Raw genomic sequence first — 24,892 nt, forward strand, 5'->3', positions numbered from 1 at the left:
GTATTGTCTTAAAATAAGCCCTTATATTAATGTATTTATTTATTAACTTATTACCTATCTATTTATGTCTAAAATGTCTTTCCTATTTCTGTATCCTCACCCTCTTGGTACTGCGACAACGGAATTTCCCGAATACGGGATGAATAAATGTATCCAATCCAATATCTAAGCCTTCAAAATATGCAGGACACTGCTGAGGACTTTTTACGACACTAGTGGCATCAACATTATTTTATGCAGTGGTCTGTTGGGGATGCGAGAGCACAGAGAGGGACAAGAACAGGCTGAATAAGCTGGTCAGGAGGGCCAGCTCATTTCTGGGCTGTCCTTTGGATTCTGTGGAGGAAGTGAGAGAGCGGAGGATGGTGACCAGGATGATGTCCATCATGGACAGCACCTCACAACCCCTGCATGAGTCTGTGGAGCCCCTCCAAATCTCTTTCAGCAGAAGACTGCTGCACTCTCATTGCAGGAAGGAGAGCCCTTCCACGTATCCTTCCTCCCATCAGCTGTCAGGCTCTTTAAAAAATAGCATGTACGTAGACATGTACATCTATGTTTGTATGTGTGTATGTGTTCATGCGTGCGTGATTCAGTGCCATTGATGGCGCTGGACGTCTAATCCATTTTGACTAGGAAAGGCAGATAAAGATTCAATCCTCGTTCATTTTTATCCTATAGAACAGGGGTGGGTGAACCATTCCAGAAAGGGCAATCAGTGGATTGCAGTCAGTTGCTTTTTGTCTCAGCAGAAAGCTCAGTGGTTAAACTGTTTGTGTTGGATCGGTTGAAACAAAAACCTTGCACCCACAGCGTTCCTCACGAACTGGTTTGCCCACCTTTGTTCTCGAACAACAGCAAGCAATTCAATTAAAGAATATTCAGTATATTTTGTGGATTTTTTATTGCCAATTTGTAGCATTGCAGTGGAATCACAAACCACTTTCTATCCCTCCCACAAACATCAATACACAGTGTTCCATTATTAAATGACTATCTGTTGCTGTGCACACTGTATATACACTTAATGATTTGCTTTAACCAAACGGATGTCCTGTGGGAGCTAATGCGCCGCCTCAGTGAGTGGAAACATTCACTTAGGAAAGATGAGATACTGAACCTTCAGTTTAGCAAACAGCTGAAAGATTAACCCTTTCGTTTTTTCTTGGGCTAGTGAAACCTTGTATTGCAAAGAAGAGGCATGTTGTAACAAATTTAGATTCAGAAATATATTGCCTTATGACATCGATGTTTGAAGCGTTAAATACATTTGTGTCCTAACGCCTGGGTACAATCATTTTAGGGGACAATAAAAGAAGTATTGGATAGGAGAAAAAATACATGTATAAAATAACGAACAATATAGATGTATCCAAGGTTCTTGTTGCCTCACAATGCTGCCTTTTTGTATTCAATCGGAACAATTTGTCAAATGCTTCAAGGCCTTGACTGTGACAAGACTTTATGTCCAAGCTTTTGAACAAAATCACTCTACAGGAAAAATGTATACACAAGAACTGCTGCTTGGTGAGAAATTAGTAATACATGGAGTATTATGTTTCACATTATTCATTGTCGTGATGCTCAAGAAAAACTATTTCTACCAATATATTTGAATGCAATTTTTCTCACAGCTTTAATGATTCCATCATATCTTTTTACATATTAATTAACATTTTGAGATGACAGTTTCTCTATGCAGGCAAACCTTGTTCACGTAGACTAACTATGCACACCATATGCAAACATCAAAGGACGTCTCTCCCCTAATTCACTTAAAAATATTCAATATACTAATACATTCCCATGACTGCTCCCTCAAACATACACGCACACACATATACGCACGCACATATGCGCACACACACACACACACACACACACACACACACACACACACACACACACACACACACACAAAGAAAGTTTTGTTAGGATGTTTTTGCAGCTGAAGGGGGAAGACGAATACGTAGAGCAAGTTCAAAAAGGTCGTAAGTCAAATAGGCCAGGGGAATGTTTACTGCGAGAGTATATTTTAATTTTTTGTTTTGCAATCTTGCGCAGCATGAAAGAATTGTGTGCAACTTTTTTGCAGGCATGGATTTATATAGAGGCAGTGGCGGTCCGTGCATTTTCTAGCGACGCCTTCAATCCAACCCTCGCAAACTATTTTATGGCTATATCTATATATCTATATATCTACTGCATCTACAGCTGCGACACAAAAAATATTCAATAACAACCTCATACAAGTAAAATATTTTTTAGGAAAATATTTTACTTACCAAAAATCCTTTTGAACTGTACAATATCCATCCTCCTTTCTTTCTTCCTTCCTTCTTTTCTATCGCCATCGAAGCCAATGCTGAAAGTCGAGCCTGTCTTGTTGTATTTATGGCAAATGTTTTTATTCGATTTATTGCTGAAAATGTTCATTGCCGGTTGTGACAGATTTGCTTGCTTTGGAAATGTCCGACCTTTCTTAATGATGTCCAGCTTATTTGTTTTGAAAAGTCTGTCTTGAAAACGGCTTTAAATCAGTACAACAATATATTTCCTTGTGCAGCTTGCTCCAGATACAGTTTGGTAGCTTTGGCCCGCCTCCTCTATCACCAGCCAATCAAAGTTGGTGAAAGGGATGACATATCCCGACGCCAGCGAGAAGGCAATGACCCATCCCTACGCTTGCGACAAGGCATTGTGGGGTTGCCAACTCGAAATCTGATTGGTTAAAGCAACAGTCTTGTTGACACTTTTTTAATGTAGCAGAGCCCGCAGAACTGATTGTGAAGGCCTTGAGGCAGTTTTCTGACCCTGGCAACAATAATGGCTGAAATGTGATTGTTTAAATGCTTCAATATGAAAACACACATCTGGAAGCAGTGTGACAAGGGGGAAAAGCAATGAAAGGAAACTTCCAGACAATTTGGAATTATTAAATAAGTATTGATTGACAAAATATAATATATGATAGAGATATTTCTTAGGCCAGCAGAGAAGGCCGCGAATGATACAGGAAATCATAAAGATGAAGGAACCAGAATAAACGTAAGCCTGAGGATTGTAATCTGCCTTTTTCCATCTATTTTTATCTGTCTTATTTTGCTCGTGAGGATGATCTTACCTCTTGGATCTGTACATGGTTTAATAATATCACTACAGAGCAAAATCCAAAACAAGTGTAAGTCTTAATGGAGTTCTAAACGGAAGAAACATTAGTCTTTATTTTATCTCGAGTGATAGAAATGGCTAACTTGGGTATTTCAGTGGACATTGACAATGACATTCTCACCCGCTCCACAAAAAACAAGTAGAAACTCATAACATGCATACTATTTGTACTAATAATAGATTCACCCATAATTAATGGAACACAATTTGATTATAAAGCAATATGACGCTAAATGAGAATCTAATGGGAGCATTGTAATGAAGTTAAAGGATGTTCCAGGAAGTGCGAGGACACACACGCACACATTCTTTCTTTTTCAATGATTGCACTGAGGTTTAAAAGGACTGTTTCCTGCTGCTACCATTTACATAACAGAGTTCTCATGCAAATGAAGGGGAAAGAGAATGAGCTCTCATATTCTGTACACAGGGCAAGTATGCTGTAAATCCGTTCGAAAATAAAAACCTGCTCTTATTGATCCGAACAGATTTGCCCTGTAGATGCTATTATACCCTGATCTGAGATTATTCAGGTTTTTGCCACGAGATACCTCGAGGTGAAAGGGGAAAACTTTATTCGCTAAATAAAAGAAATAGATCAAATGCAAGAGACTTATGAAAGCGAAGAAGGGATGTTTTTAATGGCAAATGTGAGGCACACACTTAAAAATCTTGCAAAGGCCGTCATCCCCACACAGCACTGCAAGGTCTCCATCACAAACTTTTAATTTGCATGGATCAACACTAATCCCCAACCCTGTTCATCTCTTTTCTACCCAGGCTACCCTGATGGAAAATATCAGAGCCAGGGAGCACATGCAGATTATCGTTCTTCTGCAGTAGAAGCTTCTGGAAGATATTGTCACTCCTCAAATAACTAAACAGGTGATCCTCTTTGCTCATGGATAATCAATGGAAACTAAACAAGCAACCATCGCGAAAAAAGTACATGGAAAAAAAAGGCTTGGCTTGGAAGAGACAAATGAAATGGGATGCACTGAATGACCACATCCAGTATTAGCCTACATAGAGGGTTGTAGTATAAGTGTCAAAAAGACAGATGAAGGCCTATCATTCAGGGATACACAGAAATGTGTCATCATTAGTGTTGGTGGTGGGGTGGAAAATTTGAGGAGACACTACACAGCTACTAACAAAATGAAACAAGAAAAAAAAATGAACAAACACATACTGCCTGCTTTGTGTTAGCAGGAACATAAATCAATTTACAATGAAACTAATATAATCATACTGTTGGCAAGTATAAGTATGGACTGTATGAAGGTTACTGGTTCAATATGATTTATACTGTGTTCGCTTGGGGGTGTCGGTTAGAACACAAGACCCAGAGAGCGGAGTTGGGTTTTGTCTTTTGATCCGGAACTTGGATGAAGACACTTAACAACTGGTACAATCTTGTTACCTTGATGATGTGAATATGAGAGTATATGAGCCAGTGTGGGTGCACATGCGTGTACTATGAATGTGTGTATGGGTGTGTAAGTACGGGTGTGTGTATACAGGTGTGAAAGTACAGATGTGCATATACAGGTGTGGTTTTTCTGTCACGGACGCACACCGTACCATCTCTCCATATGTCTACATGCGGTTGCCCTACACGCTGCTCGTCGCTACTCTAACCTTCATCGTCCCGGCTTGCCTTTCGCGAATGACGTAGGCAACAGGAAATGACTTAACGGTTACCATAGTAAGTGTCTAACAGGAACCTTTCTAACTCATACAATACTGTACGTACTTTCATGTCAGGGAACCAGGAAAAGTGCACGTCAAAGCAGTGTAATTTTAATTCAATGTGCAGAGAAAATGAAATATATTTGCAGCTAAAGTATATATTTTCTACAACAGATATCTTTTTATTCCAATTTTGCCATAGGTGATGCAACAAACTGACCCAACAAAACAACTATAAGAATAATTAATAAAGGCCGCACGTTGGTTTGCACATCTGTCTCATAGTTCGGAAGTGTTCTCCCAGTGCCTGTGTGCGTTTTCTCCAGGAACTCCAGTTTCCTCCCACATTTAAAAACATGAAGGGTAATCTAGTTGAAGACTCTAAATTGTCCTTAGATATGAGCGTGGGAGACAAAGGTTGTTTATTTCGTTGTTTCCTGCGATTGACTTGAAAAAACAATTAATGGTGTATCCGCTTACGGCCCAAAGTTGAATGGGATAGGCTCCAGCACCTTCATGGCCTTTGCGAAGTAGATCGGAAAGACAAAATAAATAAACCATGTAACAAAGTACCAATAAATATGAAAAAAATGAGAAAAATAAGCTTATCTTCTTAGGACGACCCAAAGCAAACATTCACTTACCCAATATAACATTCACATGCCCCAGTCATCCAGTGTATACGCCGAGCACGGCAATGAACAGATATGTACATGATTATATGAAGAGATATATTTTCAAATGTAACCAAGTGCAAGGAATTTTGTAGGCAACAACAGAATTCTGGAACACTTTGCTTCAAACTGGAGCCATATTGAAAGTTCTAAGACCACGTTCTTCATTGTTATTGCTATATTTGTTTGGGGGGTGGGGGGATTAATTAAACTTTCACTTCACTCCTCCGCGCGGTCCAACCATCAGTTATTCGTCTAGGGAGCTCTATTTTCGGATAAGAGGAACGACTTCAGCCTGCTGCCCGCACTTCAATGGAAACTGACTTCTACGTTGCTCAGCTGCGGCATCCAGCCATCTTAGCTGCCCAAAGAGCTGTATTTTCGAACACGGGCGATGGCGGCCGGCGTAAGGTCGCCCGGAGTTTGCACACACAGGGTACACGTAAAAGTCTAAAATGTAGCAAAGTAAGCGGGAACTTGCAAATTGAGGCATTGTGTGACTGCACAAATGTGCAGTATGTATTTTACCTGAAAAAGCGATTGAAATCAAATACCAAACCGTGTAGAATAGATGATACCTTAATTACACCATTTATTTTGGTCTAGCTAATGTTTGAAACACTGGATAAAAACTGGGATGAACTGACATGCAAACTCACCTTTATGAGTCTGTCCCCCGCGTCACATTGTCAACTGAGGTCAAAATGACAATGAGTCTTTCTGCTTCTTGTTAAACACACTTGGTGTTTTATTTACATATGTTAAGACAAGAAAATGTGCCCTTAATGTCAGTAAAACCGATTTCCCAATTTTTTTTCTGATACATATCAGCTTTCAACACAGATGTTCAGCCTCGATACAAAACATAAGAACAATAATTAATATTACATCAACAAAATTCATCCAGAGATCCATCAACCAAACTCCCAGGATTTGTTGAGGGCCACTTGGACATGGGTAACAGATTCAAGCTAATTTTAAACCAGGCCTAATGGGATAATGCAGCAGATTTAAGTGTGATACTGAAATGACATCGTCCCAAATGCACGGAAGAAACAAATTGCCTGATTTGTTATCAATGTTACCAATTTTTTAAAATACACACATTGCAAATTAAATCATGTTGGGTTAGATGAGTGCTTGAGCTTTTATGAATTCATTATTTATATATATTATATATATATATATATATATATATATATATATATATATATATATATATATATATATATATATATATATATATATATATATATATATATATATATATATATATATATATATATATATATATATATATATATATATATATATACACACACACACACACACACACATATATATATATATATATATATATATATATATATATATATATATATATATATATATATATATATATATATATATATATATATATATTCATAATATTTGCTTTTGTTTATTACATTTCAAGGATATTTTTGTCATAAAATGTTGATTCACTCTATATCTACTATACGGTACTAGATTTTCCTGGTAACACTAGTGATAATTCTACCCCATTGGAATCCACCATAATAAAATTGGCCAAATCTATAATTAAATTTGGAGCTTCATAAATTAGTTTCATAAGGGGTTAAATTGTCATCACTATTGTTGTTATTTCTAACCTGAAAGTTGAAAGTTTGGTTAAGTTGTCATGCATGCATGCAACTCGACCGTTCTCAGCTTGACTTCTAGATCATAAATAACTTTTATTGCCAGTGTGCATATATGACACAATGAGCACACTACAATTTAAAGAACAAGCTCAAGATGTGTAAAACAAAATAAAGCCGACCACTATCCTGCCTCGTGTGAATGCAGCACGGACATCTAAAGTTATGCCAGAGCCTTAAGACTTGAATAACAGTGATGTTTAGAGGCTTCCATAAATTGATGTCATGTCATTCCCCCTCTGTTTGTAAGCTACCTTTAAAAAAAACAACCCACACAATCACCACATTTGCTTAAAGATCACTTTTTTGTTTATTATTTGCATCCTTAAGGAAAAACGTCTGCTATTTTTTAAAACAAAACCAAATACGAATCATGAGTTTACCAATGCTGTTACATACAGTGCATATGCATGTTAAACAACCTACTATTGTCATCAATCAGTTAAATTTATATAAGGATAATCATGTAAAATTATTTCAATTGTCTGTTACTGAGCTACACGGACACATTTGGAAGGCCTGAGATTTCAAGTATGTATCAGGAAAAGAAGTATAGAATCGAGTTGGGGAAATAAACTACAAAAAATGTCCTGTGTTGCATATGCTGTGAGTATAATTACTACTACATATGCATTTTATGGTTTCATGTGTAATATTGGTAGATGTTGATGAATAAATGTAATTAAAAATATCAAGAAATATGAAGTGCACTTTATTAGTTAAATTCCCTCTGATTAATCCTATTGTTGACACTAGTGGTAACCTTCAGAGTATATTGGCATGTAGTTCACTCACTGGCTCTCATTGGTCAGAATTGCCAAAGGTTAGGCGGTTGAAACTGCACAATGTCTGGCCAAAAAAAATAAGTACCGACATGTGTGTCGAGGTGCTGCTTTCAAACCCTCAGTTATTTGAATTTAATCCATTCCGAGGGTGGTATTCTTCATTATTTTTTTCTCCTGATTCAAGCAGTAAAAGGCACTGAGCTGAAAAAATCGCTTCAAATGGAGACTCGAACATGTTACCTGCACTGAAATGGCTAGATTCTGGTAGATTGCAGTTGGCTGTGAGTTAAAAGCAGAAAAGTCTCTAGTTCTAGCAATTTGGGGCATATTTTTTCCAAATATAAGCTTCTTTTTTTTTCTTTTCCAAAAACTATCCCATCAATGTGGCTTCTCGGCCGTCTCTCCTTTGCCCTGCGCCACTATTCCTTGAGCGTCAGGGGCTGTTCTAATGCACATCAATGTTAATGGAACACGGCATGGATTCTCTCAGTTAAAAGGAGGCGAAAGGAGGTCTGTGTTACTCTTCAAGAGTGGTCGCTGTGTCTACAAGCCAGTCCAAGAGTCAGCCACAGAACCTCTTTCACGGCTAGCTGTGTGAATCCTATGAAGCAATCGATGGATAATTCCAGATTTTGTCAAAGTACTGAAAATCCAAGACTGGAAAAGTTCTTCCTGTGACACTGCAGAGAAGAGCTGCCAACAGTTGGTTTTCCTCACAAAGTAATCCCACATCCTCTGCGACAAATATCATTTTATGTACTGTACGTCCTTCCATCCCACAGCAATGAGCACAAGTTGTCATTTGCATATCCACAATGTGTGGGTGTTTTGTAGGCTGCACAGCTTCAAAGGCATGTCTCTTACATCCTAAGCAGCCAGTATGTTTAAGACTTTAGGTTGCCTACAAACTTGTTTCTCTTAGAAACATGGTACCAATGCTGTAGGACACTTTCCTCATAGAGGCCGGGGGCGCAGAGCGAGAGCTGGTCAATGATGCATGGCTGTGAGATGTTCCCGCCTCCAGAAAATAACAGGTTCCTGGAATCTCTTTGGGAAAATTATCAGGGAGCTCCAGTTGCGAACGAGGGACGAAGGAAAATGATCGGTCATCTTTAAGCAACCTAAAGAAGTAAGAAAACCAGACATCATGAGATGAAAGCATGAGTATATAGTACAGTTCCTCGCTACTTTGCATATTCTGTGCATCGCAAGGTTTTAAAAATGGGCCTGAGAAAATACAAATTAAAAGGTCTGCAGTCTTTCATTTTGAGGTGCAAGAAATAATGTTTTGCAGCAAGGCAAACCCAGGTCAAGTGATTTTTACGGAACCTAGCACACTCATAAAAGGCCTGTGATTGGGTCTTGATATGAGATAGACAGATAAAGGTAAAAATCAGAACCACTCATGCAGTCCATTGCAATCGAATGACGAGACTGTCTTTATTCTTGACTTTGTGCACAGTCGCAGCTGCCTTTATTATGATGGACGGACAAGTTCGCCAATAAGTATGGCTTATCTTATGAGCTAATTGAGTGCACATCAGGAAGACCACCCCTATGCCGTCATCCCTTGCATCATTGCGGATTTAGTCTATTGTGGTATTTTCTAAACCATGTCGATGATACCTTAATTACACCATGCATTCATTTTGGTCTAGCTAATGTATACAAAATAAAAAAATATTTCATAAAAATGTCAAAAATGACAGAAGTCAGGGCACCGGTTCTCATTGGTTGCTGAAATGGTTAGCACTCAGCACCAAAGAAGAAATGATATCCGAGATGCACTGCCTCTTGCCATTTCCTTGTTAAGGATGTGGGGGGGTGCTATAGCCTATCCCAGCTGACTCTGTGTTAAAAAAACACACAGAAAGGATAAAAGGCACAATAAGAATGAGACTTACTGGTAGGTTGTAGGGCTGACATTGATACACCTCGGATGGCTTCCTGATTCAAACTTGCTAGCCAGCGTCACATTGTTTCCAAATAGGCAGTACCTTGGCATTTTAACTCCTACCACACCAGCCAGGACGGAGCCTGTGTGGATGCCGATTCTCAGCTAGGTAGACAGAACAAGAAAAACTATTATTATCATTGGGTGGAACTACTATGTGGTACTTTTTACTCGAATACTTAAGAACCTCTGAAACAATATATTTTTTTAAACCTTCCTATCCTGAAACAAAATAAATTTTTTTAATGATGCTCTAATAGAGCTTACAAATATAGAAATTGACAACAAAGCGCCGCAAGTGACTTTGAGTTTGATTTATTGAAGTGTATATATTTATGAAAATATACATGTAAATATGTAAGATTATAGAGGCTAATTTCCATCTTGATTCCTTTGTGCAGGTTGATGTTAAAACGTTTTTAATAAAAACAAAAGTTTAAAATCAAAAGATGACAATGCAGCATACAAACGATTTACATACTTTTCTGCTGGCCTAAGAAATATCTCAATCATATTATATTTTGTCCATCAATACTTAAATAATTCCAAATTGTATGTTAGCTTCCTTTCATTGCTTTCCCCCTGGTTGCACTGCTTCCAGATGTGTGTTTTCATATTGAAGCATTTAACCAATCACATTTCAGCCTTTTATGGCTATATTCCGAAACAATATTTCAATTGCATGAGGTTATTATTGAGGATTTTTTTGTGTCACAGCTGTAGCTGCAGTAGCCATAACATAGTTTTTGAGGGTTGGATTGATTAGTTGAAGGCGCTACGACAAAATGCACCAGCGGCGCTGTTAGAATGACTCAAAATGATTGCATGCTGGCTAAAATGAATTCAAATGAGGCGCAATTGATGACTAGCGTGATCTGGAAATGACATGCATATGACATGTGCACAAAATTAGCTACTGTAGTCAAATGGGGCAATCAGTTTATTTCCAAAATACTTACGGGCCACCTAAAAAGATTGTCTTTTTTAAGGTCTCACTCGCACGTATGGGGAACAGACATGGCAGTCCCTGAAACACAGTAGATTTTGAGCAATCTACTAGAGCATCTTGTCACCTTGGAAACCCACACTACTGTCTGCATGCCAGCATAGTGCAAGGTAGTCATGGCAACAGAAGGAGATGGGGGTAGTGAGGCAGAAAGGACAGGGAGAGATAGACCAAGAGACAATATATTGTGATCTTTCACCACCTCACGGCTTCAGTGCATTGCGTTTATTTCATATTAAGTATATGTAAAAAAAAAGTTCATAAAAAATGTCATAGTTCATGTTGATACTCGCAAGCGAAAGACAGGTGATACAAAATGTCAGAAGTTAGGGCACCTTCTTCGGCACTGAATTGAGTGGCACTCTGAAGAAGAAGCCATATTTCACCATAGAAGAAGAATGATATAAGATGGAAGAGACAGGCGGCATCTTGCCTTTTTCTGTTTTGTTGTGAATGTCCCTTTGCGAACATCCCCTGCGGAGAAAGACGATGCCAAGTCCTTTCCAGCTTTGTTTGGATTTTGAGTTACCATTGAAAATGCCTCCTAAGCGCCCTGGCATCCAATGACTCCAGAAAAAAAACAAGACATGATGACAGTGAATGAGAAAAAGTAACGATTTTATGCTAAATGGCGTAGCACGCCATTGCGGCATAAATGAATCCACCATGCTCTTGTTGTGCACATCACCTGTGGAGAAAGACTGCGCTGAGCCTATTTTGGTTTTGTTGGTATTTTGAGTCGAAAATACCTTCTAAGCGTCCTGGCATCCAATAAGCCAAGGAAAAAATGACATGATGGCAGTACCGAAAAAGTGGTGTTGCTATGCTAAAGGGCGTAGCACGCCGTGCGTTGTAACAAGAAAGCAGAAGCGAACATTCGGAAGACAGCCACAGCATCCTTTTCCAAGGACACTAAAAAGGTGGCAACCACTATTAATAAAAAAGTGAACCAAGATTATGAGGGATTTACACTGTAGATACAGCCCTGAAGCTGGCATGACGAGACATCTGCAAGAGATTTTCAATATGGAATATTTAGACTTCTACTTGAGTTTCAGGATGAATTTTGACATTTTTATAAACTTACTTAATATGAAAAAAAACAATATATTTATTGAAGCCGCGAATGTGGAAAATGTGAAATTGTGAAAGATGGCAGTTCTGTAGAATGTGCTTTTGTCCTTTGACACTGGAGGCCAAGCCATCCCTAGGAAGGATGGCCAAGCAAACAATCCATGGCCATTTAATCATAGAAAAAAGTAACATTAATTAAGAAATCCACAGTCGATCCAGATGAACATCCACACAAAAAGGACATTTTATAGATTAACGGACAGTTTATCTAATTGTGTTTCTTTATGGATAAAATGCAAAGCCTGTACTTTATGAATAAAACAACTAGCAGGATTCAAAGTGAATTAAAAATGTATTACTACTTCTTTGTCTTAGAGTTATGCAAATTAAATGTCAACTCACAATACTATTTTAAATTCTTGTGTTAGTGTTTTGTAAATTTGCCCATTTCAGTGTGTAAACTCACTTTAATAGGCTTTCCATCAGGTGTGAGAACTTCTTCAGAAAGTTCCATCATCTTCAGAGCCATTTGTGCGATGGGCTTTGCGTGACTGTCAACTTTCTTGTGAAGACCTCCAGCCACACAGTAGGCGTCACCTATGGTCTCTATCTATGGGGGAATAAAAAAGTAAAGTATTTTTGTAATGTGTCGTACTTAGAAAAATTACTTCAAATTTAGTTTCAACACAGTACTAAAATCAATACCCTTTTTGAAAATAGCCTAATTGTAAAAGTAATGCTGTCCATGATGACAGGCAGATAAATTGAAAAAGTCTGAAAATTATTTATTTGAGAAAAGAGGGTATGTGAAAAAGGAAAGAATCTATCTGTACAGTACTGTCAGAATTAACCACTACCTTGCCGATATGGATTTTATTCTTATTTCAATCCTGAAATGTGCATTAAGCAAATACGATGGAGAAGAGTGAAAAGAGACAACAGGAACAAATGGCTCTAAATGGCTTCATTTAAGAATTCCAGCAGTTGTGTCATTTGGACAGCAACCATGACAATGATAATATACAGATGGCCACTTGTGTTCGAGTTTGTGTTTGTACACATGCACACTCTTCTTTCCTCTCAATATCTATACATTGAGGTAAAAATGATTTGCCTACTACATGAGGTTCTATTTTCGGCATAATCTTTCCACTTCCATGTTTAATATAGCCCAAAAATATAAATATAAGAAAGATACATAAAATTAATTTTTTAAATGAACACTTAATTCCTCAAGAATATATTGCCTTGTTAAATCATATATTTATTACGGCTGATAACATTTGTTGGAGAGCTGAATTCATTTTGACTGACAACACACAAACATGATTAAATCCTTTTTCAATGAAGAAATCATTTGCATAAACCAGGGGTGGCCAACCCGCGGCTCGCGAGCCGCATGCGGCTCTTTGCCCGGTTTCATGCGGCTCTTACGTCCATATCAAAGTTTGTATTTGTGTTTTATTTTTATTTGCGTGTGCGCTTCGCTTGAGTTCAATACGGTATTTTCGTCCAATGCGCATGTGCTCGGGATGAAAATACCTCAAAGTTTCCCAGTAGGAGCAAGGTCATTTAAGTAAACGTTTTTAACAGAGTGGGAGAGCTCCCGTGAACCAGAAGCGACAATGAAGAGCGTCGCGCACACAAAAAGTATCCCAAAGATCGAGCGTCGGCTGAAAAAGCCACACCCCCTGCGAGGCAGACCAAAGCGAGAGTGCTCAGCCGGGAGCAGCCAATAGGAGAGTGAGGCGTACACCACGTGGTGGGCGCGCTACTTAAAAGCCATTCATAATAAATGACAGCTCACAAGGAGCGAATGTTGCGCAAAAATAGGCTCTGATTTTATGCCAGAAGTCCCACTAAGTAACATGCATAGCAAAAGAAAAACGCTATTGTAAATTATTATATTTTTGTTTGTGGACTTGGTTGAACTGAGAGTTTGTCTGTGTGAGACAGTGCACACAATGTTCATTGTTGATAATGACTGGCCTGTGCTGTTAGTGCTGTAGGAGTCAATTTATGTCATTACTATGCTGGTGTGTGACATTTACAATAAATCTGGCTGAGCAAAGGTATGTGTATGATGTGGCTCTTTGCGGTAACACAGTAAAAAATGTGGCTCTTTGCGGTACCACAGTAAAAAATGTGGCTCTTGGTCTCTGACTGGTTGGCCACCCCTGGCATAAACAATGTCTGACTAATTTAATTGGTTTCAGAAAAATAACACCGCATGGTGGTAGTAAATGTAATGCACTAGACAGCAGTGCTGCAACTGCCACACTTAATTAGCCCATTGTGGCTTACCATGCCAATGCTAGAATAATCTGTTAGATCGTAATGCAAATATTGATATTTTGCAAACTCGTGGAAGCAGCCAGTGTTAAGTCAGTATGATTTGACAAACTCAGTCTTCCCCTCTTGTCATCCATTGAATATTTTTGTGGTTATAAGTGTGGCGGCCCGGCGGATGAGTGGTTAACGCATCGGCCTCACAGCTCTAGGCTCTTGGGTTCAAATCCAGGTCACGTCCACCTGTCTGGAGTTTGCAAGTTGTCCCCGGGCCTGCTTGGGTTTCTTTCAGGTACTGTGGGAGTTTCCTCCCACATTCCAAAAACATGCATTATATGCTGATTGGACACTCTAAATTGCTCCTATGTATGGGTGTGAGTGTACATGGTTGTCCGTCTCCTTGTGCCCTGCAATCAGCCGGCCACCGATTCAGGGTGTCCCCTGCCTGTGCCCCGGAGTCAGCTGGGTTAGTTTCCAGCACACCCCGTGACCCAAATGAGGATAAAGTGGTTGAGAAAATAAAATGAGATTGTAACCATTGCCTGACTGCCAACTGCCATACAACTTTGAGAAAAGTCCTAGAAAGGAACAACAAGCTTTGGAAATCCGAATTTGGTGAAACGATTAGGCTATGGCATTTGTTAATCAGAGACAAAATAACCACGGATATTATCTAGGAGAGTGCTATTCTTGTTTTTTGCAAGCCCATAAACACAACTAGGTGGAAGAATACCAGTGTGGTATACCGGAAGCACGACAGCAGACAAAAAAGCCATACAGAGAGTGATAAACACTGCCCAGAAGATCGTCGGCTGCTCTCTGCCATCGCTAGAAGACATTGCCAACCCCCGATACCTCAGAAGAGCCGGGTCCATTGTTGGAGACCCATACCACCCTGGACACGGCCTGTTCCAGTTGCTTCCATCTGGCAGACGCTACAGGTCCTACAAAGCACGGACAAACAGGCTCAAGGACAGCTTCTTCCCAACTGCCATCAGGTCTCTGAACCTGCAGCAACACGTGACGTGACGACTACACATATCCCTACTATGAAATTAAGTCAAGTCGAACTGAAGAAACAGGAAGGTTGTTTGGTGCAGATCTACCTTCCACAGGATGACTGAGGGAGGGTAAGTATAAAGACAGAGGTAAGTGATCCATCTTATTCTTGTTGGCATCGGTGAGGCAACTTGTAGTCGCCGGAAAATGGCGCTCAAGGCGGAGAGCTAACAAGTATGAATATGTCATAAATAAATGTCATAAATGTGTCTGGCCTGGGAAGACGAACTTGTGGAGAAGCACTATACAATTTCGTCATACGCTGCTGAGGGTATGATGACTACTAGGCTTTTTGTCAAGTCAATGATGACGACAATGCCTATGTCTGATTTTCATTTTTTCAAGAAAAAATGTGGCTGGCTTAAGGTAAAGAAACACTGGTCTAAGTATAGCTGTTTCACTACATAAAGTAAGTTAACTTGCACTTGCTTGGGATCAGCTCATTGAATACATTATCAGTAACGATGCTTAAGTTTGCATAATATCCTAATAAGCCTTATTTTACTTTTATTTTTCATGTCTGGACAGTAGATAGCCTCACAGTTCTGGAGTTGAAGGTTCGGTCCTCACTGTGTGGAGTTTGCATCTTCCCCTAGAATTGAGTGGGTTTTCTTGGGGTACTCCGATTTCCTTCCCACCCCAAAAAATGCAGTGTAGGTCGGTTGAACACTCTAAAGTTTGCCCCTAGTTGTGTGTCTGAGTGTGAATGATTGTTTATCTCCTTGTGCCCTGCGATTGGCTGGCCACCGATTCAAAGTGCGCCTAGTGCCCATAGTTGGCTAGGATAGGCTAAAGTACCCATTCCCCTCACGACCCTTGTGAAAATAAGCGGCTTGGAGGATGAATGCAATTTCATGTAACTTTTTGTGAACTGACATCTTAGTCTCCCAACCCTTTGCTTGCTGTACGCGTTGATGTTATACACGTTTGCCTCGATAGCTGACTGCAATTTTTCCGCAACAAATTGTAAGCATTTTTGCCTTAATCTGGAGGGTTACACTGGTTACACTGGTATTGCTCCAAAATACAACGCCGTGTGAACGTATTGGGCACCCTTGAACTTTTCAACATTTCACCACATTTCAGCCATCAACCAAAAAGACAGAAAATTCAAATTTGTGTCAAAATTTCAACAAGTGGGACCCAATCGTGAAGCGGAATGAAATCTATTGGATATTTGCAACATTTTAAGACATAAAAAGCTGGGGGGTGGGGGGGGCTACAATACTTATCCGGCCCCTTTACTTTCAGAGCAGCAAACTCACTCCAGAAGTTCAATGAGTATCTCAGAATGATTCAATGTTGACAGATGATGTTAAGTACAATCTACCTGTGTGTATACATGTGTCTATATAAATGCACTTGCTCTGTGATAGTCTCAGGGTTCTGTTTAAAGTGCAGAGGGCTTCATGAAGACCAAGGAACACACCAGGTGGGTCTGGGTTGCTGTTGTGGAGAAGGTTAAAGCTGGATTTGGATCGAAAGAAGCACTGTAGCAAGCAACCATATTGAAAACAAAGAATTATCAGACCAGTGCAAAATCTATTAAGACCTGCCTGTCACGCTAACCTTCACCTCAAACTAGAAGAAGATTGACCAGAGATGCCGCTAGGAGGCCCATGATCATTCTGGAATTCTTTAAAAAATAAAATAAAAAGTTTAAAATATACAATAAATTTTGTTAAATTTCACGATTGTGACCCACTTGCTGTTGATTCTTGACAAAAAGTTTAAATGTTATATCTTTATGTTTGAAGTCTGAAATGTGGCAAAAGGTTGAAAAGGTAAAGGGTGCCAAATACTTTTGCAAGGCACTATAAATTCACAAACTCCAGTATGTCTGCCTGCAATCGCTTGCACCGTTGGAGTCATAAACCCTTTCAGTTTAGCAACAGTAAATAAGGAGGGGCACAGCTTTTGTGAAAGGTTAATTATGTGGTAAATGTGAGAAAGAGGCTGGTGTTTTATGGCCTAACCATTGCACACACTTTCTACCTCACATGCATGCATCATTTTTGGATAACTAACCTTATAGACATCTAGAATGCCACACTGGTAGTCAAAGCGAGTGTAGAGCTCATTCAGCATGGAGATGACCTGCATAGGTGTGCACTGTGCACAGACAGCGGTGAAGCCCACAATGTCAGAGAACAGCATGGTGACATCATCAAACTTGCGAGCAGGCACTGGTTGACCCTGCCAAAGTTTTTGGGCCACATCGCCTGGAAATATGGAATACAGGAGGTCCACTGTTCTTCTCTTTTCTTCCTCCAATGCCTGGTGAGTACGCTCTAATGTGGCCTATAAAAGGAGAGTGAGCAGGGTAAAGATTAAGGTTTTATCCTAGGTCTTCTGCCCCAGTAACGACACTGACAACAATGTTTACAGAATGTGGGAGTATGGCACTGGATTAAAAAAAATGTGAACAATGACTGCATCTCTGTGTTGATTTGATCTTTGTGTATGTGTTGGTGTGTGTCTAGATGCTTTTATTTGTGTCTGTGGGTGGGCTCTGCATCTGTTTGACATAGTGTGCTAACATTATTCATGCAGGAAACAAATGAAATACTGCTATTTATGAGAGTGGCCTCGGGAGTAGTATCAGGGAGAAAAGATTGCTCAGAGAAAATACGTGGATTGGGTCAGGCATGACCGGACGTGTCGTAGACGGACACTTGTTCGACGGACACTTGTTCGACGGAAACTTGTTCGATGGACACTTGTTCGACGGACACTTGTTCGACGGACACTTGTTCAACGGACACTTGTTCGACGGACACTTGTTCGACGGACACTTGTTCGACGGACACTTTTTCGACGGACACTTTGTCCCCGGACATTTCGTCGAACGGACGTTTGGTCGACAAAATGTCCGGGGACAAAATGTCTGTTCGATTAACTGTCCGGTGAACAAACGTCCGTTCGACGAAACGTTTGAGGACGAAGTGTCCGTCGACCAAGTCTCCGTTGCGGAAATGTCCGGGTACTAGATCAGGACCTAGTGACTTGCTCATGAAGGCTTTGAAAGAAAATTATTGGAGCAAGTCTCAGGAGCTTTGCTCAGCCAGCAAGCCTGGCTATGTTGAGATTTGACTCATGAGGAGAAACAAAATGAGAAGTGTGTATAAAACCAATGAGTTGTATTCCACCTTGAGTTTGTCCATCCTCTTTTTGAGACCATCCTGAGCTTTGGCCTGCTCCCCTACCAAAATGACGTCCCGCGTGGCATCGTGGATGGGGATGTCTGACAAATGGAGGCCCCGTCCCATGAGCTCCTCCAGCTTGTCAACACGGGGTGAGCCCAAAAACATCAAAGAGCAGGATTCTGGTACATGGATCATTTGACCCTTCAACTCCATGACCTGACCATCAAATGACAAAGGCACACATGCATCAACTAAAATATAGATTAATTCAAAATATACATAGCAAAAGAAGGCAATTTAAAAAAAAAATGCAAGTAAGAAAAAAACTTTTCAAGTTCCGAAACTCAAAAAAGATAGATATAGCAACATAGGATCTCTATAAGCTTAGACATGATGAAAGGCTTTAAATAAGGGTTAATCTATAATGCATGCTGGCATATGTGTAGTTGAAAAAGCTTTTCAAAAGCGGATGAACTTGTGTCCTATTTATAAAGGCACATGTCCATCTTAAATGTCCTCAAACCAGAATTATATGCCATGTACAGTCATACCTATACTTACGAATGCCTCTAGGTATGAAATTTTCAGGTTACAAAAGCTTTTATAGTCATCCCTCTATTATCGCGACTTCAGTTATTGCGAATTCACTTCTTTGTGAATTTATTTCAGCTATATATTTTTTTAAGTTAATTAAAAACACTCGTAAGCGGAAACCACTTGCTACTTGGTTGGACTCAGCAATGAAAAAAAATTAAGTTCATAAAAATGTGAAATTCTGGTACCCGCACATTTCATCAACGGACACTTCATCCCCGGACGTTTTGGCGAGCTGACGCTTGGTCACCGGACAGTTCGCCGAACAGACATTTCGTCACCGGACATTTCTTCGACGGACATTTCTTCGACGGACATTTCGTCACCGGACATTTCGTCAACGGACAATTCGTCGCCGGATTCGCTCGCTCTCAAAATTATAATCATGAGTTACTGTTGAAAGCGATCAACTTGGTAATCTCTCGCTCTCAAAATGATAATCATGAGAGAGATGGAGTTTGTCATTGCATTGACAATGTCAGAACATTTATATCTAAATATCTAATATCCAAATTAACAATAAGTTCCGTATCATTGGCAAGTGTGTACATGTTTTTCAATGTATGTGTTCCTGGGTGACAGAACGAAATGTCTTGTTCTCGTGTGTATAGACAAACTTACCTCGCCCGTGCCCATCCCATATTTTAGACTATTGTCATGTTCCAACACCTCTGTTAAAGTGGTTAGATCAGAACTTCCACGTAAGTCTCTGATACACTGAATTATATTATTTTTAACCCTTATAGAGCACTCATTTAACCCATCGAGTGGCATTCATGAGATATGTGTCCATGTGTCCAAGTGATCATGTGTTTGTGTGCTCTCTCTGTTGTCTACCGTTAGCTTCCTCTTGTTTCCCTGCGTTTCAACATGGATAGATTTTGGATGCTTGTTATTCATTTTAAGACATTAATAAATCATTTTCTTCAAAATCAATCAATCAAAATGAAAAGCCTTTATTGTCAACCCTAACCCATACACAGCTGCATATAAATTGGTGGTGCAACTCCACAAAGTGTTTTCCCAGAACAAGAACAAAAATAAGTACGTAAAAATATAAAGTCACATCCTGTTGAGGTAAATTCTAAAATATTGCACAATCTATCTGCACATTGTTATTGCACACCCCAAAGTTATTGCACAGACGGAATTGTGTGTCGTGCTAACGCAAGTTCAGAGTCCTGATGACTGTGGGGGAAAAAACTGTCCTTAAGTCGATTAGTCCGTGCTCTGCTGAGGTAGCGAGGGCTGGCAATGTCTTCCAGTGAGGGCAGAGAGCAGCCGATGATCTTTTGGGCGGTGTTGATCACTCTCTGCATGGCTTTTCTGTCTGTTGCCATGCTTTCAGCATACCACACTGTAATGCAGTATGCCAGGATGCTCTCCACAGTGGCTCGTTAAAAGGTTACCAAAAGCTCAGTGTCCAAGTTCTTCCTCATGAGAACCCTCAGAAAATGATTTCTGGGCCTTCTTCACCATTGCCACGGTGTTGGTAGACCAGGAGAGCTTGTCCGTGACGTGGATTCCCAGGAATTTGAAGGACTGGACCATGTCAATGCATACTCCATTTATGAGGAGTGGGACCAGATATGTGCTGCGTTTGCAAAAGTCCAGGGTTATTTCTTCAATTTTCCTGGTGTTTAGTGTGGGATTGTTCACCAAACACCATGAAGACAGTTTGTTGACCTCATTTCTGAGTGGCTTAGTGCTGTGTATAGAGCTATGGCGATGGCGTCCTCAGTGGACCTATTTGCTCAACAAAGCAAATTGGTGAGGGTCAACTGAACCCCTGATGTGGTGGGCGACCAAATTTTCAAAGCACTTCATGATTACAGGCGTAAGCGCAACAGGCCTATAATCATTCAGGCTGTCAATGGTTGGCTTTTTAGTGACAGGGATAATGGTGGCAGATATCAGGCAGGATGGGATGATGGATTGTTTTGCACGGAACAATTGAAAATATTTGTGAAAACACCAGGAAGCTGGTCAGCAGAGGCTTTGAGCACCTCCCCAGGTACTCCGTCAGGGCCAGCAGCCTTCCTGGTGTTCACAGTCTGCAGCACCTGTCTCACTTCATGTTCCTGAAGCTTCGGTGTACTGCTGCAGTGTGGTGGTGGATGTGTTGAGACTGGGTCTGATTTCTCAGTCTCAAAGCAGGCAAATTCCCTGCCACATCTTCTTTAGGTTATTTTCCGTGAAGTGCTCCTCACTTTTCCTTATATACGCTGCCTTGGCTTTTTAATGCCTCTGTTCAAGTCTGATCTGGAAGCGCTATATTGTACCTTGTCCCCTGACCTGAAGGCAGTGTTACGGCATTTGATGAGCGCCTGTGTCTCACTGGTCATCCAGGGTTTTTGGTCAGGAAAAACCATATACGTTTATTAACAGTGACAGTGTCCGTGCAGTTTTTGATGTAGTAAAGTCCTGGAGGTTGTGGTGTTCAAAATGTTCCAAAATAGTGCGGGAAAAACTGTCCTGCAGCTGAGAAAGGGCGTCCTCGGGCCATGTTTTTATTTTCTTTATTTGTGGCCTTGTTAGCCTCCTGAGTGGGGTGTATGAGGTGGTGAGGGACAGGCAGAAATGGTCGGGTCCAGCAAGGTCAGGGAGAGGTGTTGCTCTATAAGCATGTATGATGTTAGAGGAAACATGGTCTAGAGCACGGGTGTCAAACCGGCCCTCAAAGGGCCGCAGTTGGTGCAGGTTTTCATTCCAACTCAACATGAGGATACCTTTTGCAAGTGTAATCACTTAATTAAAGTCAGGTGCTACTTATTTTAGAAGACACCTGATTAGTTAAAAAGTCGGCACTGGATCGGGTTGAAACAAAGACCAGGATCCACTGCGGCCCTCGGCGGAATCGTTTCGACACCCCTGGTCTAGAGTTTTATCTCCTCTGGTGTGACACTTACTAGCAAAACTTAGGCAGAACAGTCTTTAAACATGCTTTGTTGAAGTCACCAGCGACAATAAAGACTCAGGATGGTCAGGCTGCTGATTGTTTCCAGTCGCCAGCAGGAGCCTAAGTGCCGTGCTAACGTTAGCATCCGGTGTGATATAAACAGCCATTACAATGACAATCGTTAGCTCTCTAGGTAGATAGAAGGGCCTGCACCATACCGCCGAGAGCTCTAAAATCCGGGGAGCAGTGAGTGTTGTCCAGTCATTGTGTATGTACTTAGAATTTCTTCTCATTTTTGTGCTTCTCACATCTTTCATATAAAATTGGGACACTGACAAATTTTAAAGGGTTTAGTTTGTACTTGTGGGAGGACCGTGGACCAAATTAAAGAATTAACAAATAAAGTACTACTCTACTCACCTAATTTTCAACTTACGAAAAAAGTTCTAGAACTAATTTCGTAAGTAGAGGTACGACTGTACTTGATCACAGATAAATTAAATATGAAACAAATGTTTTTTGGTAACGAATAGGTCTCTAGAATATTGCAGTAACTTTAGTCAGCAAATGCTTTTTTCCAAAACAAAACGGCCATGATGGAATATCACCACAAGGGATAAAGACGGACATAACATGTCTTGTAAATATCCCTACTTACAAAGGCAAGACAAAAACTACATTGACGCATAACCTGTTGTGACAATTTTTTTTAGTTTGACGAGCCTTTTATTCCTTGTTTACTTTATCATTTGCCATCTTCACCTGCCTGTCACACACACTACCTCAGTGAGCAACTCCTCCATTCCCTTGCTGCCTGTTTCAATAGTGTCAGTTAGATTATTCCGCCAGCGAGCCAACTGCAGCCCTATTTTATTTATAGCATAAGACTCTCCTCTGTTTGCATAATAGATATAGTCTACATTATTACTCAGAATCATATTTTGCAACACACACACAATCACCAGGGAAATTATTCTTTTCCGAGAAACACCAACTAAAACAACTTATAAACAATCATGGAATCTTGACTCCCCAGGGTCAAACTCCAAATCTTTTTGTTTGACCAAATCTAGACCCTGTAAAACACTGAGTGAGGATTTTACACTCTTGCTTAACGACAGACTCAGCATATTCGTAATTGTGAATGCACAATTTGGCTTGTTCAATAGCAAAGACATTTACATGTTCTGTTACGCAAATGCTAGCAAAAATTGCATTATCGTATTGAGCCTAATAGAAAAATAATCTGAATGTATAGATTATGCTTTTTCAAAAAACACATCAATCAGGTAAGATCCCCATGTTGACTACCACTTATTTATTATGTTGACTACTTTTATTGATTATTGTTATTGATCATTTATCTGTTCTTTTGTTTGTTTGTTGCTGTTATTTCTGCACTCCCCTACTTATTAGTTAATAATTATTGATTATATATTTTTCTGTTCGGTTGTTATTTGTACACTTTGTGGTGAAGCTTTAAATCTCATTTATATATGTATAATGACAATGAGAGCATTCAATTCAATTCAAAATCAAGAAAGATGCAAACACGAAAGATATATTTGAAAATCAAAGTTTTTTCCATGATATATTTATGTCCCCAGTGATCGAGTGGTTAGGACAGCGCTAGGGAACCTATGGCTCGGGAGGCAAATGTGGCTCTTTTGAAAGGTGCATACGCTAAACTGAGGTAAAATACGGAAACTCCTGTTGAGAGAGCTCAGTCCTGAATGCATCAAAAGGAGCATTACGTGATCATTGTGGCGCTGACACGACCTCCAGTGCGGCTTTTTTTCCATTAGATTTGTCTGCATTCATACTCCCATTAAATTTTATTGATTAGCAACAGCGGGACAATGTTGTCAAAAGATCTCAGAGAATTTTTGTACTTTAAAAGTGGTCATGTTACTACAAATAGTACACATTTCAGTGTATTTTTCCTTTGAAATATTGAGTATAGCTCTCAAGGAATATTATTTGAAAATATGAATTGTTTATGGCTGTTATGGTCGCGCCACGATGACGTGGCGCGGCCGGGGGAAGTTAGACCCATACGGAACGTAGGAATGAACTGGACGGTTCTCATGATGGTAGGTTTAATGACTCAAAACAAGGTTTACAAAACAACAAGGGCTTGAATATCCCAAACGTAACAGAAGCTTAGCATGGGGAATAATACCTTGTCGCGATGTATGCTAGACATGGCGTGTCGCGCAGGAAGTTACATCATGAAAATGCACAGTCGATCCGACAGTAACTACCACTTCCGTCGCACTCCAATACACACATCAGGACGTAATCAAGGATTGTCTTCAGGTGCTAAGAGATGACGTCAAGCCAGGAGGGGCAATTGAGCCGCTCCTGACAGTACCTCCCCTCTAAGGGACGAATCCTAGACCTCCCATTGCCATATGTCCGTGAGAAGCAGGCAGGGAGGTTGGGTTTAGCCTTAAACGTCCGCGCCAGCCCGTGAAAAGACGAGGCAGAGGTCGGTCATGCGGGCGTCCGCGCCGGCCAGGAACGGGACGAGGAAGTGGTCGGTCCGGCGGGGGTCCGCGCCAGCCAGGAACGAGATGAGGCAGTGGTCGGTCCGGCAGGCGTCTGCGCCGGCCGATGACGAGGCCTGGGCTTGGCCGGTCCGGCAGGCATCCGTGCCGACCGTTGACGATGAGTGGCCGGTCCAGCGGGCGTCTGCGCCGGCCAGAGATGAGGCGAGGAAGCGGTCGGTCCGGCGGGTGTCCGCGCCGAGCCGGCGCCCTTGTCCAGGGGCGCCGGAGCGTCGCTCTCGCAGTCGCCGGCCCCCTCGTCCAGGGGCGCCAGAGCGACGTTCTCGCCGTCGCCGGCCC

At 40.6% G+C, this 24,892-nt stretch overlaps 1 protein-coding gene across 1 annotated transcript in view; it reads right to left on the reverse strand.

Moving 5' to 3' along the window:
* Positions 1-6,976: 6,976 nt before the first annotated feature.
* The window catches only part of gucy1a2 (guanylate cyclase 1, soluble, alpha 2), a 44,852-nt gene continuing 26,936 nt past the window's right edge, over positions 6,977-24,892 (reverse strand). The window contains exons 5-9 of the mRNA XM_077722387.1: positions 18,554-18,766; positions 17,433-17,705; positions 12,523-12,666; positions 9,927-10,081; positions 6,977-9,143 (exon numbers count right to left, since the gene is read on the reverse strand). Of these exons, the coding sequence (XP_077578513.1) occupies positions 8,924-9,143; positions 9,927-10,081; positions 12,523-12,666; positions 17,433-17,705; positions 18,554-18,766 (1,005 nt within the window). The 3' untranslated portion in view covers positions 6,977-8,923. The remainder of the gene's footprint in view (positions 9,144-9,926; positions 10,082-12,522; positions 12,667-17,432; positions 17,706-18,553; positions 18,767-24,892) is intronic.

Source organism: Stigmatopora nigra, chromosome 8 (genome assembly GCF_051989575.1).
Source record: "Stigmatopora nigra isolate UIUO_SnigA chromosome 8, RoL_Snig_1.1, whole genome shotgun sequence".
Classification (NCBI taxonomy): Eukaryota; Metazoa; Chordata; class Actinopteri; order Syngnathiformes; family Syngnathidae; genus Stigmatopora; species Stigmatopora nigra.